The sequence below is a fragment of the Rhodotorula paludigena genome, assembly GCF_050403205.1.
Source record: "Rhodotorula paludigena JCM10292 DNA, Rt_paludigena_JCM10292v1_ctg3, whole genome shotgun sequence".
Classification (NCBI taxonomy): domain Eukaryota; kingdom Fungi; phylum Basidiomycota; class Microbotryomycetes; order Sporidiobolales; family Sporidiobolaceae; genus Rhodotorula; species Rhodotorula paludigena.
Window position 1 is genome coordinate 450,964 of NW_027481455.1, and position 14,681 is coordinate 465,644.

A 14,681-nucleotide genomic window follows, 5' to 3' on the forward strand; every position below is an offset into this window, starting at 1 on the left:
ACTCTATCTGCAACCTTGTTGTCTCTCCGTCTGCAGCAATCGCAAGCGGGCTAGTCGAGTTACAGGTTTGTCTCAATGAGGATGCGCGCGAAAGCCTCGAGATCCACGATGCCCTTGCTCCGAGCAGCGTACTCCAGCATCTCGTTCATCTGCGCGGCGCGGAGAGTCAGCCTCGGCGGCGGGAACGATATGTCGAAGAAGAGGACGCACGTCGCCTTCGCTCATCTTCTCCTTGAGCACCCTGCACGCTCGCTGCAATTCCATCAACCCGATCGTGCGCCCGCTCTGCGGGAAGGCCATCTGCGGCGACTCCTCGAAAAACAGGTCGAACGAGTCGCCCGCGTCGGCGAGGTCGCGCGCCGAGAGCGGGCGAGAGGCGTCGCCGCGGCTTGCGCGCGCCTTGCCGCCCTTCTTTGCCTTGCCCTTGCCGCCTGCACCCTTCCTGCCGCGCCGCGCGCTGCTGCCGGACGCGCCTCCGTCCGACTCGCTGTCTGATGCGACGGACGAGAGCTCGTCATCGTCGTCAGGCAGGGCGTCGAGCGAGGCGCCAAAGTCGCGCGCAGTGACGTCCGGGGTGCTGGCCTCTTCGTTGCCCTCGCCGGTCCTGGCTGCGCGTCCGCGCGCCGAGCGTCGCGCTGGCTGCTGGCGCGTCGAACGTCGCCGACGCCTGCCCTCGCCCAGCTCCTCGTCCTCTTCGCGGTACTCGTCCTTGTCCCCCTCGCCGTCCCCGTTGGCCTCTTCCTCCTCGTCGCTCTCGTCGTCGTCGCCCATGAGCACTTCGCACGCCTCCTTGAAGCGCTCCCTCCGGACGCTCCTCCCTCCCTCGGCCTCGTCATCGTCGCTCGCGACTTCCTCGAAGAGGCCGAGTAGCTCGGCGCCGGCGAGCCCGACGCGGTGCAGCCCGAGCTCGCGCAGCGCGGCGGGAATGTGCACGAGCGGAATGCGCGAAGGCGGAGGAGGCGGGGTTGGAAGCGCGTGTGCAAGCGCGACGGGCTCGGGGAGGACGTCCGAGTCGGGCAGGAAGCCACCGCTGCCGCTGAAGTCGGCGTCGGCCGAGGCGAGGTTCGGCGGGAGAGGGAGGAAGCCGCCGCTCATGGCGTAGTCAGGCATCGCGGTATCGCCGTCGGGCGGGAGGAAGCCGCCACCCGCGTCGAAAGAAGGAGCAGCTGGGTCAGGCAGGAAGCCGCCGGCATCGTCGACAAGGAAGCCACCTCCTTCGCCGGTCTGGGCAGGCTCCGGGAGGAAGCCTCCGCCGCCGACATTGTCAGGCTCGGGGAGAAAGCCGCCGCCCGCGACGCTTGGTTCTGGCAGAAAGCCGCCGCCGGCAGCAGCGGAAGGCTCGTCGACGATGAAGCCTCCACCCGTATCTGCCGCCAGTGGCTCGGGGAGGAACCCACCGCCGACTTCGCCTGCGGCTGCTCCCTCTGCGCCCTGTTCGGTGCTGGCGACCATCTCAAAGTCCCCGTCGTCCTCCTCGTCGTCGACCACAGCCGCCCTCGTCCTTCGCCCTTTGTTCCCACCGCGGGCCGGCAGAGACGCTTCGAGGGCAGCGTAGTGCTCTGCGTCGTAGCCTGCTGCGCGATTGAAGGCGTCGTCGATGCGGGCGATGCGCTTGGCGGCGCGGGATGACTCGTCGGCCGAGGAGGTGCGGCCGCGGCGGAGGGGCTGTGGGGACGCACATCAGCTCGTGTTTCGCGCATCCTGGCGATAGAGGTCCTCACCATGGCGTTTAGAGGAACGTTGGCGGGATTGACACTGATGTCAACGAGGAGGAGACGCGGGGAGGAAGATTGAGACGCGCGCGGATGCGTGGAGCGAGAGCGTTCGAGTAAGCTAGGGCACAAGCAACGTAGGCAACGCCTGTGTCGGGCCCAGCTGCAGCGCACCGTCGGGCGTAAGATTGACCTCGTCGTCGCCTGCTTCTCCCCGGCTTGGTCAACGACCGTCTCGCACTCTTCCGTGCAGACCCTGCCTTGGGGACTCAAGATGCTCCGTACTGCTAGTGCACCGCTGCGCTGCCAGCTGCCGTTCTCTTACCGCTGCTCGCTGCTGTTTCTCCTCTCCTCCGTCTCGTCTACCCCCAGTCTGTGAGGCGCCTGCAAGCTCGATCTGTGTCACGACCCGCTTTATCCGCGCTCCGACTGTGTGTGACCCGCGGCTGCTTCTGCGCACGCTCTGCAACTTCTCCACATCCCCAGGACCCGCCGGTACCCATCCTCTTGCCGTCGCTGGGCGAGCCTAGTTAGGATTGAGCTTCCCCGGTCGACACGGGGCTTAGTGCGTCGAGCCGTTCGACTGGGAGCATGGCTTGTGTGCTCACACGAGTCCGATGTCATGCCCAGCTCGCTCGGTGAGGACGAACGGCAGTCGGGCTTGGACGTTTTCTGCGCTGCGCGGGAACGCGTGCTCGAGGGTCCGAGAATCAGTACGATGGCAGAGTTTTGAAGCGCGAAGAAGGTGAGTCAACGCGATTCAAGGAGCAAGACATCGCAGTCTGCGAAGCTTTCGTCCGTGAGTTGCTTTACCGCCTTCACCTTGTAGACTGCAAGGCTGAACTTCTTCTTGCGCGACACCGCTCTCCTTCTTCTGCGTCTCACAGCTCCCTCCACAGCCTTGAGCAAGACGGCTTGAATGCCGAGGCTGGCTTGCAGCTTCTGCACGAGCACCGCGGAAGGCGCTACGGGCTGGCTGCCGAGCAAGGCCCATCAGCATGCCCTAATACCGGCACATTGGGTCTTACAGGAGTGTACACCCGAATGTGCACCGCTTCGCCCCGCTACTGTGGACTACGCCGGGACACACAGCCATTAGGCTTCCTCACGATTTTGTCTGGCCTGCAAGAATGTCGCAGCAACAGCCGCTGATTCAGTGCCAGCTGCATGTGCATTGCAGCACAAGCAGGCTGACGAGCATGACCTGCTGCCGCTCGACCCTGAGACCAGAGCATTGCTCGTGCTCCTAACTCCGCCGCACAAGAACGACTCGGCCGCACGGAAACGGCTTTGCAGACGGCGCTGATCGGGATCAATACTTCCTTTGACCTCGCGGTAGGCTCTACAGTCTCACAACGCATGAAGATAGTCTCAGCGGCCCTGTCGACTGAGTCGAATTGCAGGGGTAGATTGCGAGAGCGGCAGCCAGTCGCGACCACCGCTGTTTCGCTCGTTTGAGGACAGTCAGGGCGCCTGGACCGACTTTGTACCTACCGTAGCAGAAAGAGCAGCATCCCTTGCTGCGCGCAGCAACGAGGGGCTCGGTCACGAGGGGAGAGAGAGAAGGCCGGCTTCGCAGACGAGCCGAACGAGCGCGGCGGCCTGACGGCTGAAAATAGAAGTACCAGACCAAGTTTGGCGGCCGGAAATGCTGCACCGCCCGAGCTGCAGCGAAACCGTTCGGCGAACGAAGTCTGACGCAGTCGCCGGCGATCAACCTCTCGAGCCTTCTCTCTGTCTTCTGCTGGCTCGCCAACGCTTGCAGTAGCTCAATAACACCTGCAGCACCCTCCTCGTACCGCTGTAAGCCCGCGCGACGCCGTCCTCGCTCCCGCACCGTCTCACCCCCACATCGCCCGATCATGTCGCTCTCGCGCAACATCAACCCGGACAAGGTGCTCGCCCAGGCCCGTGAGCACTCGCAGAAGCACCGCAATGGCCGCCCGACCATCACCGAGATGCTCGGTCGCGAGAACCCGCACGAGGTGTCATCGCATCCCGCTCGCGACTACGGCACCGAGCCCATCCCCAAGTACTCGATCCCCTCGAAGGGAGTGCCAGCCGAGACCGCGTACAGCCTCGTCTCGAACGAGCTCTCGCTCGACGGTAACCCGCTGTGTGTTGCACTTCCTGCTCCCCTCCGGCGACTTTCGCTGACCGTGGCACTTGCGCTCTTCCGCAGCCTCAACCTCGCCTCGTTCGTCCACACGCATATGGAAGAGCACGCCGACCGCCTCATGCACGAGCACCGCATGAAGAACCTCATCGACTCTGACGAGTATCCGGCGACGACGCTCATCCACTCGCGCCTCATCTCGATGCTCGCCAAGCTCTGGCACGCCGAGGACACCAAGGAGGACGCGACGGGCACGGCGACGACCGGCTCGTCCGAGGCGATCCAGCTCGCCGGCCTCGCCATGAAGAAGCGCTGGCAGGCGAAGCGCAAGGCCGAGGGCAAGAGCATCCACGAGCCGGGTCCCAACATCATCATGGGCGCCAACGCACAGGTCGTACGTTTCGATCCTTCAACTTCGTCGCGGTACTGCTCGTGACTGAGCACCTCGTCCGCAGGCCCTCGAGAAGTTCGCCCGCTACTGGGACGTCGAGGCCCGCATGGTTCCCGTCGACGAGTCGACGCGCTACGTCCTCGACCCCAAGCGCGCGATGGAGTACGTTGACGAGGTGCGCTAAGTCCCGCTCTGCCAAGGTCCAGCTGCCGACCGAAAACGAGCGATCACTGACAAGCAGAATTTCCGCAGAACACGGTGCGCTTCTTGACAAATGCCTCCTTCTGTTGCAAAGTCTGACTCCAATATCCCTTCAGATCGGCATTTTCGTCATTCTCGGTGCGTGTCCGGTGTCACCTGGTTGCCTCTCCTGCTGACAGAAGCTAATCACCTGTCTCGCTCAGGCTCGACCTACACGGGCCACTACGAGGACGTACAGGGTATGGCGACGCTTCTCGACGAGTACGAGGCCAAGACGGGTCACTCTGTTCCGATCCACGTCGACGGTGCCTCCGGCGCCTTCTTCGCTCCCTTCGCCACGCCCGACCTCGTTTGGGACTTCAAGATCCCTCGCGTCGTCAGCATTAACACCTCGGGCCACAAGTGGGGCAAGGTGCGCGTTACACACGGAACAGCGCGGATGCGCTCGTGTCGCTAACTTCGCTTGCTGGACAGGCCTACGTCGGCGTCGGCTTCGTCGTGTGGCGCTCCAAGGAGTACCTCCCGAAGGAGCTGGTCTTCAAGCTTACGTACCTCGGCTCCGTCGAGTACTCGTTCTCGCTCAACTTCTCGAGGCCGGCCGCCCCCGTCATCGCGCAGTACTACAACCTGATCTACCTCGGTTTCGAGGGGTACCGCCGCATCGCGCTCCACGACGCTAAGAACGCGCGCTTGTTCGCACGCGCGATCGAGCGCTCGAAGTGTGCGTTGCATGTCGGGCAATCGAGGGCGCCGGGCAAAACTCATGGAGCTTGCTTATGCCGCAGACTACAAGGTCGTCTCGCAGATCCACCGCCCCCAGGACGAGGAATCGACCACGCTCATGGACAAGGCGAAGCAGACGCTCGGCGCGACGGACGAGATCGCGACGTACAAGCCCGCGCTGCCTGTCGTCGCCTTCCAGTTCACGGACGAATTCAAACGCGAATACCCGCGCGTCAAGCAGAGCAGCATCCAGTACCTTCTGCGCCAGCACAGCTGGATCATCCCCAACTACCAGCTCCCGCCGGCGGTCGAGGACCAGGAGGTCCTGCGCGTCGTCTTCCGCGAGACCTTCTCTGAGGACATGGGTGCGTCTCGTCTTTCCCACGCGTTTGTCTCCCCAATTGTCGACGTCACCATTGCTGACCGTAACGTCGCTCGACGGCAGTCGAGCGTCTCTTCCACGACCTTATCACCGTCACCGAGCAGCTCATGGACGAGCACAAGGCCGACGTCCCGCATCCCGGTCACGGCGCGGGCCGCAACCTCGAGGGCCACACGCAAGCTGGCTCCAAGGGCGAGAAGGGCGCGATGGGCATCGCGGAGAGGCTCGCGGCGAGCCACGGCGAGGGGACGAGGCCGGTGCGTTCGCGTTCCTCCGAATATGATGGCATCATTTTCGCAGCGACTTGCGACACGCCTTCGGTAACTTCGAGACTGATCTGCCGTCGGTTGGACAGGTTGGCCACGACTCCGTGTGCTGAGCAGGAGCGGCAGAAGCAGCTTGAGAAGGTCCAGGTCGCGTTTCATGTGCGTTTCTTTTGCGGTGTTTCGAGTCTGCAGATTCGTCCACTCATTCTTCCAGGCCAGCAGCTGTACACATACTCCATCTTTACCGCGAATCAAAGTCCAATTCTTTCCGCGCCAATTCGCACGGTGTCCCGCAGCGGTCCGCCGGCCGGCCGGATCGCGCCGCCCCGCTTCTTCTCCTCCTTCCCATTTCTGTGGAGGCGGTGCTGGCGCTTAGCGTCGTCCGTCTTTTGCACGTCGGGCGAGAGCGCTTCTTGCTTCCCGCACCTTCGCTCGCCTCTCTTCTCCTGACTCTCGCACTCGAAGCTCGATTTTGTTCCATTCAACCGCTTCCCTTCCTCGTCTACGCTAGCAAGCATGGCTGCGCCACCGCGGTTGCATACGCGTTTAGGCGAGCGCATCGTCAAGCGATTCGGCAACGGTGGGTACGCAAAGTACTCTATCTTCTCGCAAAGTCGCGTCGCTGCTCACGCTTCGGATCCGACAGCAGGACGGGCGGCATGCCGCGGCAGGAGACTCTGCGCCTACCCATAGAACTCATACTCTACGTTTGCGATCTGGCAAGCGAATCGTGCCCGACCGAGTGAGTCCTCCGAACGCTCTGTCGCAGGCGGAACCCTGACGAGGCTCTGCAGGTTTCTACGTGACCGCCTGCATGACTCTTTCGCGGGCGTCAACCGCTACTTGCGCAGCGTCTACCGCCGCCGAACGTACCGCTTCCTCACCATGAGCGACGGGACCTTCACCGAGGGGCTCGTGCATGTGCTCAAGAATGACAAGGCGCTCGCCGAGGGCCTCGAAGGGCTCGTCGTGCCCAACCTGTCGTTCTACTACAGCCTCGCGCGGCTCATGCAACACGTGCCCAAGCTGCGGAAGGTGTCAAAGGGGTTCGTTCACCTCGACATCGGCAGCCGCGAGTACCGACCAGACGCGCCGATGCACACGGGCCTCGACTCGTGGTGGGTCGGCGACCTCGTAGGTGCGTTGTTCTTCATTTGCCTGACCCGCAACTGCTAAAACCCTTTCGTCGCAGGGCTCGAGGCCCTCCATCTGCATTACCTCAAGCTGCAGCGCGTCGACAAGGCGGCAGTCTACCGCCTCAAGCCGAAGCATGTCCCGGCGCTGCCATCCTCTCTCAAGCACCTCACACTCGACCACGTCTACCTGTACTCGGCCTTCTCGCCCGACCACTTCTGGCCTCCGGCGCGCGACCAGTCCTTCGCGCTCGAGACGCTCTTCGCGCGCAACGTGACCGAGGTCGCCGTCTCGCTCAAGCCGCCCTTCGCCGGCTCGACGCTCGAAGCGCTCCTCGTGCGCACGAGCCGCTCGCTCCGCGCGCTGCACTTCACGCACCCGCGCGACCTCCTCTCTTCCGAGACGGACCTCCTCGCCTCGTGCGACCTCGCGTTCCCCGCCCTCGAGCTCCTCTGCACCTCGGTCGCGTGGCTCTCGCCCGCGCTCCTCGCGCGCAGCGGCACGTCGCTGCGCTACGTCGCGCTCACGCTCGATCTCGGCGAGTTTGTCGCGCCGTCGACGAGGGACAAATATGTCTCGGGCGCGGCGGCGGCGCTTGTCGGGGCGCTCGAGCGCGACGAGCTGCCGAGGCTAGAGGTGCTCGAACTACCGATGTGGCGCGAGTGGGACGAGGCCGAGGGTGAGGCGTTCTGGGCGGAGGTCAAGGCGAAGGCGAGGCAGAGGGGCGCGGTGGTCAAGCTTGTGCAACTCGACGAGGACCAGGAGATGTACCAGCCGGTCAAGCAGTTCCAGCGGATGGTGCGGGAGGTCTTGCGGGTGTGCGTGTAGAGTTGCATGACGACCTGAATCGCCTTTGCCCGGGCTAGCCCCGCCTCGTCCGTGAAGACCGCCAAGTTGCCGAGCGTGAAGACCGCCAAGTTACCGAGCGTGGTTGCTAGGAAGCCACAGTCGGCTGTACACGCCGGCGCTGCTGATTGTCCCGGCTTCTCGGCACCCTCACTTCTTCTTTCGCGAGACTCGAAAGCACCGTTGAGTCCCCGATCTCCTGCCAGATACGCAATCTGCGCTTGATTGTACAACATGGACAAGTACGACAGTGTGAAGAGAGTACCGCAGAGAACAGGATGCTTCGCGCGAAGGAGTGTACAAACCTCGAGAAGGGAGCCTCAGTGTCGGTTGCGTTTGCGGTTACGCGAGCCGTCGTCGTCGCTTTCCGGTTCAACGGACGCCGCGGCCTCGGCTTGTCGGAGCTCTACTGACTGTATGTGTGGCAAAGGGTCAAAGGCGGCGCAAGCAATAGCTCACATGAGGAGGGACGTACGCGCTGGTAGGTCGCAGAGCTCGCGCTGAACATGCGCTCCTTGTCGAGTGCGCCCTCGCCGATGCGCCCGCCGCGCTTGCGGTCTCCTCCGCTCGCGCTGGGCGCCTTGAGGTAGCTGTCGTAGCCGCGGATGATGTTGCCAAACTGGCTCGTCGCGGACGAGGTCGTGTTGCTCGAGGCAGGGAAGAGCGCGTCCGAAAGGTACGAGCCCTCGAAAGCGTAGATCGACTGCTCGAGCGTGGCCTGTGTGCGTTCGCAGAGCGGATTCAGTCCCGCGGCGCGATCAGTTGAGACGGGGAGAGCGAGTCGAGGGTCACGCACCAAGTCGCGGTCGATGCGGCGCTTGCGCTCGAGGTGGCCGCGGAGGTCCTTGCGAGCGGCGTCGAGCTTATTGCGCAGGTCGGTGGGCGAGAGGCCGTCGAGCGGGTGCTGTTGTTGCGGAGGCGGTGGTGGTTGCTCGCCCTGCTGCGCTGCGGGAGACGGGGCGGGCTGGGATCCCGGTGTGCCCTGCTGCTGCTGCTGTGCTCTCTGTGCTTCCGCCATCTGCTGCCCTGCCTCGCTGCGGACTTCGCACACTCGGGGCTGCGTCTGTCCGCCCCGCGCCTTCGCTCGCCTCGCGCCTGACGCTCTCGCCCTCGCGCGTCCTCTGCGCGCAGACAATCGCCGCTGGGATCTCGCAGAAAGAGCCGGCCAGGATGCCGCCGCGCGCCCGCAAACCCGCGCCTGCGCGCTCAGAGTCGCCGCCGGGCGACCACCTGCAGCTTGCGCTCGCATCGCAGGCGCTTCCGCCCATCCCCGCGGGCACGGCTCCAGAGCCCTCGATGCGCACAAAGCCCAACAAGGAGACGACCAAGAACGTCCCGCCCTTCCTCACAAAGCTCTACACGTCAGTCCTCCCCCGCCTCGCTCACTCGCTTGCACAGCCGCCCCGGAGAGCTCGGGCAACGCAATCGCCTCGCGCTGGCTCTCTCGCGCATCCGGGACGGACTGGATTGGCTGGTCGAGCTGCCTGGACTCGTAGTCGCTGCCTGGAGGAACAGAGCACCGCCCGAAGCTCCGGACGACGAGCTGACAGCTCTGCCCCACAGCATGGTGTCCGAGCCGGAAACCGACCACCTCATCCGCTGGAGCGAAGACGGCGACTCGTTCTTCGGTGCGTACACTCTGGTTGCGAGGCAGAGACGAGAGCTAACCGCTCCGCATTTGCCGTTGACAGTCCCTTCGGCTGACCGAGTCGGCAAGGAGCTGCTTCCGCGCTACTTCAAGCATCAGAACTTTGGCTCGTTCGTCCGCCAGCTCAACATGTACGGCTTTCATAAGGTGCGCTTGACATCCCCATGCTTATAACACCTCGTCAGACAACGGACAGTAATCGTCGCCGTTCTTCGCCGGCCGAACTGACCTTTCCGAACCCCCCCACCCGCTCTCGCTTGGCGCGAACGATCGCGAAACCAGGTCCCCCATCTCCAGCAAGGCGTGCTGAAGCGTGACGCTTCCGAAGAGGGCGACATGCGTGAGTGACGAGCCTGCTTCTTCCGTCGGCGACCGGCGTGCACACCCTCGAACATTGGCTCATCAGATTTCGTTGTCTGTTGAATGCGCTCGCAGTCGAGTTCTCCAACGCCAATTTCCAGCGCGGCCAGCCCGACCTGCTGTGCATGATCCACCGCAAGGTCAAGGGCGACGGTGCCGTCGCCGCGACTGCCGACGGCACGCTCGACCTCTCGTCGCTTCTGACCGACCTCGCCGCGATCCGCAAGCACCAGACGGCGATCAGCGCCGATCTGAAGGACCTGCAGGCGAAGAACCACGCGCTGTGGCAGGAGGCGGTGCAGAGCCGCGAGAAGCACAAGAAGCAGGAGGAGACGATCAACAAGATCCTGCGCTTCCTCGCGGGCGTCTTTGGCGGGCAGGTCCTCGACGCGGGCGCGGGAGCGAGCCCTGCGCAGGTGCGCGACGCGCCGGGCGGGGCGCAGGGGGCGCAGAATCCGGCGGGCGCGGCGGGCGCAGCGGGCAAGGGCAAGAGCAACGGCGTCGTGCTCATGCCCAAGTCGCGGTTGATGCTCGAGGACGTGAACAGGCGGCAGCAGGGCGGCGCGGGCGCAGCGCTGCAGGAGCTGAGCGAGGGGGAGGACGAAATCGAGGAGATCCCGCTGCTCAATGCCGACGACGACGAATTGCCGACCATTTCTAGCGGTGCGCCCTCGCTGAAGACCTTTTTTCGGTCCGTGTCGCTGACCCCTCTCGCAGCCATGGTCGGTCCTGCGCAGACTGCGAGCATGTCGGCGCTGAGCCGTGCGCCCTCTTCGAACTCGGTCGTCTCGTCGTCAAACCGCTTTGCGTCCATTTCAACGCCTTCCGACGCACCAACACCACGGACCACCGATCCGTCCCAGTACGGTCTCACGCCCGAAGCGTTCAGCGCGTTCCTCTCCTCTTCCGGCAGCAACCCCGAAGCGCTCGGCTCCTTCTTCAGCCAGGCGCCGTCTGCTTCCCCTGCGCCCGCATCCATGCCTGCCCACTTGTCTGCCACCCCCACCTCTTCCTACGCTTCCACCTCCACCGCTCTCATGCCCTTCGTCCCCGCCTCGACCTTCAACCCGTTCGAAAACCCCTTCTCCCTCACTCCGCTCGCGCCGAACGGATCCGCATCGTCCTCTACGACCCCGATTCCGACATCGACGGCGATCTCGCCCTTGTTCGAGACGGCACTCGCGCAGAGCAACTCGGCGCTGTCGAGCGTGCTGAGCGAGAAGGCCGACATCGACCAGCGCACAGCCGCGCTCGAGGACCAGATCGCGCGGCTGATGAAGAACCTCCCCGACGACGCGCGCGAGCAGGTCGAGAACGCGCCGCGCGCGGGCGGAGGAGGAGCAGGAGCAGGAGCGGGAGGAGCGACGGACGCGCAGGGGACCGGCGCGGCGGACGATGGGACGGCGAATGGCTTTGACTGGAGCGCGTACACGATGGATGATGGCGGGATCGACTTTGACAAGATGCTCGCGCAGTTCAGCGAGATTGGTGCGTCTGTTTGTGCCTGTCGGCTCTCCGCGCTGGCGCTGCTCAGCAGGCTTGACGGTTCCTCGAAGGCAAAGTCAATTGACGCAATGCTACACTCGAACAGCCGGGCCTGCGGTCACGCCCACGTCGTCCTACCTTCTCCCCTCCGCCTCGACTGGCTCTGAGAGCGGCGCTGCCCCCGTCACCGACTACTCCGACATCCTCGCCTCCTCCTCCATCGACCCGTCGCTCGACTCGGCACCCTACAGCAGCGCCCACGCTGCGCCGACGGCTCTCCCGTACGAGGTGACGAGTCCCGAAGCGAACGGCTCGGGTTCGGCGGCGATGGGTTCGCCCGCAAGCACGGCAACGACGGATGCACCGACGCCCAAGGGTGACAGCGCGTACGAGCCCGCGGCGGAGAAGGGGAAGAAGGCCGGCGGCGGCGGCGGCGGTGGCGCGAGAAAGAGGAAGAGCGATGCGCTCGGAGGCTCACCCGCTGCTGCTGAGGCCGACTCGCCGGGGCCAGAGGGGGGCGCGAGGCGGAGTCAGCGGAAAAAGCGCGCGTGAAGGAGCAGCGCAGCGGCGAAGCGGAGCGTGGTTCCGTCGCCAAGTGGGGGGATACAGGTCGTTTTCGTTTTCTCGTTCAATACTCTCCGAGTTGTCGCGCGCTTGTTGTGCCTCTGGTAGTGCGTCGTTTGTGTGCTAGCTGTGCGTATCTCGACTCCTCTTTGTACAGACTTGTTCCGTAGCTGTCTCGCCCTGTGTTCACCACCCTCCTTCTCGCCGTAATAGACAACTCGCGCTGCAGACCCTCCGGTCCCCTGGGCCATTCTGCGAGGCCCAGCGACCTGCCGCCGATGGCCTGCGATGTAACGATCAGAGAGACAATTATCCATGCGTGGCGGGGGCGCAGCGCATGGAAGAACCGGGGATTGGGCGATCGCGTTGCCGCGGGCAGGAGGCGGTCGAGAGCGTGGCGGAAAGCCGAATCCTGCTGGCCTGATCGTCGCCACAGACTGTCTCGGCGCGAGCATCTGGTCACATCGTACGCTACCGACTCGAAAAGCGCAAGGAAGGGCAAGCCCCGTGCGAGAAAAAGCGGGCGGCCTTCTCAAGTCGAGCTTTGGCCGGCTCACAACGAGGCTTTCACGGAGATCCACCTGCATCGAGACGAATCTCGCAGAGTTGCAAGGCTAGTAAGGCGCTAAATAACCGAGAGCGGCGTGCCCAAACGTACCAACGTGGTCCGGGTCGTGCTATCACACCCGGCTGAGACTTCGCCCCTTCCAGTTCCCGCTGCAATTTCAGGCTCCCGTTCGAACGGAAAATCAACAGGCGGGCTCCAGGCGGCCCAGATGCTCCGTACATGCGCGTACCACCCCGCGAAGACTCGAGCTAGTTGTCGAGAAAAGTCTGCTCGCATGCAATGGCGCTGGGTGAGGACAGCGCAGGCAGCAGTGGACGGATGCAAGTTCAGGCTGGGTAGGACGCACGCCGATTGAGTTGCTTCGGCGTCGAGGCGATCAGGGCAAGGCGTGCCCGGGAGCTCGTGGGCCCCAGATCCCCTCCTGGCTTCCGTGCTCCCCTTGCTCCGGCAAGGTGCCCGCCTTCTCACATGCATTGACCCTGGATCCTTGTCGGCTTGCTGGCCTGTCTCGACCTGCTCCGCTTCGTCTCCTTCCCACTCCTTGTCGCTCTTTGCGCTCTGCTCTCTCCTTTCCGGCCGGCCACCCGCGCCGTTGCCTTCTCTCGGCAATCGCACCGGCTGCCTCGCACGTTGACCGTCGCCAGGGGTCTTTCTTTCATCCGAGGACGATGGGTTTCGCTCCGCTGCCGACGTGCTACGACACGCTCAGCCCGCTCTTTCACGCCCAGTACGCCCTCGTCGAGGAGATTGGCGTCGGCGGGTCCGGGTTCGTCCTCAAGGTCCAGCGCAGGTCGAACGGCGAATCCTTCGCCGCCAAGGTCATTGCGAAGGATCGCGTCTCGAGGCAGACGCTCGTACGCACGCGGAGCTGGGGCACCGTGCCGCCCGGCTTCGAACTCGACGAGCAGGACGCCCTCGTCGTCCCGGCAGAGGCGTATGTCCTCCGCAAGATGCGGCATCCGGGCGTCTGCGGCTTCATTGATCTCTTTGCCGACGACCGCTTCTTCTACCTCGTACGTAGCCACCGTTTCTCCTACCCGCCGGGCGAAGCTGACCGCGTCGACATCCGCAGATTCTCGAGTATCACGGCGCCTCCGTCCAGGCGTCCAACCCGCCTAAACCTATGCTTCCTCCCTCCCCGCCTATCTCTCCGTTGTCTGCCTGCGTGCCTCTTGCGCCAACTGCATCAGGCGAGGGCTCAGCTCTCCCTTCGCCGGCTCTTCCTACTTTCGCCGGCACTCCTGCTTCGCTCCTTCCCGCCGCCTCCCCGCTCACGCCTACAAACCCTCCGCCACCGCCGATGATGCGCCGCACCTCGTCGGACCTCTTCGACTGGGTCGAGCGGCAAAGGCATTTCAGCGAGGGCATTGCGCGTTACATTTTCTACCAGCTCGTTAACACGGCCTGCGACCTTGCGCAAATGGGCGTCCTGCACCGGGATTGGAAGGACGAGAACGTCTGCATCGACGAGCGCTTGCGGGTCAAGCTCGTCGACTTCGGCTCCGTCGTGATTTTCGATCCGGCTGGTCCAGCGCCTATCCAGTATGAGAGTGCGTCGCCTCCTCGTACTCAACTAATGTGATAAGTCAGCTGATTTGTGCTCTTTCGTAGAGCGCTTCTACGGCACCTGCACCTACGCCTCGCCTGAGGTCTTCGGCGGCGGTGCGTATGCCATGCTTCCGGCCGAGGTCTGGTCGCTGGGCGTCCTCCTCCACGTTCTCCTCACGGGTGAAAACCCGTTTGTGTCGCCTGCCGACGCCATTGCCGGCAAACGCATCCAGACCAAGGTCATCTTGAGTGCGACGGCGCAGGACCTCCTCGACCGCTGCCTCGCTGTCAGGCTTGACGAGCGCATTCAGCTGGAGGACATGCGTCATCATCCATGGGTCTCTGGCCAGTGGGCTGTATAGAGCATCCGCTTTCGGCGCATCTTTGAACGACGTGGCACATCGCCGTCGACCGGGTTGTATAGAGCATCCGCATTACCCGCATCATCTTCGTACATACCCCCTCATACCTACCTCACATCACATACAGACTGTTGGCATAGCATTTTCATTCCATCTCATCCGCCGGCGAGTGCATCATCAGGCTTGAGAAGGCTACGATTTTGACGGCTTTCGGCGCTTTCCCTTCTGCTGCAGCCTGTACCGAGACCTCTATGCGTTGCATGACCACGCCGCTCGCATCGAAGTCGCTCGCCCAGCTTCAAGCGCACAAGCTGCTTGATCCTTCCGACACGGATCCTGCGGCCCATGGACGACTCCGGTCGCTCTCGACTTGGC

General features: G+C 64.0%; 6 protein-coding genes across 6 annotated transcripts; 4 read left to right on the top strand and 2 right to left on the bottom strand.

Moving 5' to 3' along the window:
- Window positions 1–59: 59 nt before the first annotated feature.
- JCM10292_005220 (uncharacterized protein) lies at window positions 60–1,724 on the bottom strand (the record flags this gene model as incomplete). The annotated part of the gene is made up of 3 exons (XM_076646119.1): window positions 60–149; window positions 211–1,665; window positions 1,722–1,724. The coding sequence occupies 3 exons, from the start codon at window positions 1,722–1,724 to the stop codon at window positions 60–62; spliced, it is 1,548 nt and encodes a 515-aa protein (XP_076508398.1).
- Window positions 1,725–3,574: 1,850 nt separating this feature from the next.
- Window positions 3,575–5,904, top strand: GAD1 (glutamate decarboxylase GAD1; the record flags this gene model as incomplete). The annotated part of the gene is made up of 9 exons (XM_076646120.1): window positions 3,575–3,828; window positions 3,895–4,222; window positions 4,284–4,394; window positions 4,537–4,558; window positions 4,624–4,832; window positions 4,895–5,141; window positions 5,206–5,508; window positions 5,589–5,782; window positions 5,881–5,904. The coding sequence occupies 9 exons, from the start codon at window positions 3,575–3,577 to the stop codon at window positions 5,902–5,904; spliced, it is 1,692 nt and encodes a 563-aa protein (XP_076508399.1).
- Window positions 5,905–6,307: 403 nt separating this feature from the next.
- JCM10292_005222 (uncharacterized protein) lies at window positions 6,308–7,753 on the top strand (the record flags this gene model as incomplete). Its single annotated transcript, XM_076646121.1, has 4 exons — window positions 6,308–6,375; window positions 6,441–6,533; window positions 6,586–6,929; window positions 6,984–7,753. The coding sequence occupies 4 exons, from the start codon at window positions 6,308–6,310 to the stop codon at window positions 7,751–7,753; spliced, it is 1,275 nt and encodes a 424-aa protein (XP_076508400.1).
- Window positions 7,754–8,091: 338 nt separating this feature from the next.
- Window positions 8,092–8,789, bottom strand: EAF6 (Eaf6p; the record flags this gene model as incomplete). The annotated part of the gene is made up of 3 exons (XM_076646122.1): window positions 8,092–8,184; window positions 8,247–8,489; window positions 8,568–8,789. The coding sequence occupies 3 exons, from the start codon at window positions 8,787–8,789 to the stop codon at window positions 8,092–8,094; spliced, it is 558 nt and encodes a 185-aa protein (XP_076508401.1).
- A 152-nt stretch (window positions 8,790–8,941) lies between these two features.
- On the top strand, window positions 8,942–11,816 carry JCM10292_005224 (heat shock factor family protein; the record flags this gene model as incomplete). The annotated part of the gene is made up of 7 exons (XM_076646123.1): window positions 8,942–9,132; window positions 9,335–9,399; window positions 9,463–9,566; window positions 9,702–9,759; window positions 9,855–10,442; window positions 10,497–11,267; window positions 11,371–11,816. The coding sequence occupies 7 exons, from the start codon at window positions 8,942–8,944 to the stop codon at window positions 11,814–11,816; spliced, it is 2,223 nt and encodes a 740-aa protein (XP_076508402.1).
- A 1,248-nt stretch (window positions 11,817–13,064) lies between these two features.
- On the top strand, window positions 13,065–14,306 carry JCM10292_005225 (uncharacterized protein; the record flags this gene model as incomplete). The annotated part of the gene is made up of 3 exons (XM_076646124.1): window positions 13,065–13,409; window positions 13,469–13,946; window positions 14,008–14,306. 3 exons carry the CDS (start codon window positions 13,065–13,067, stop codon window positions 14,304–14,306), a joined length of 1,122 nt encoding a protein of 373 aa, XP_076508403.1.
- Window positions 14,307–14,681: the final 375 nt, after the last annotated feature.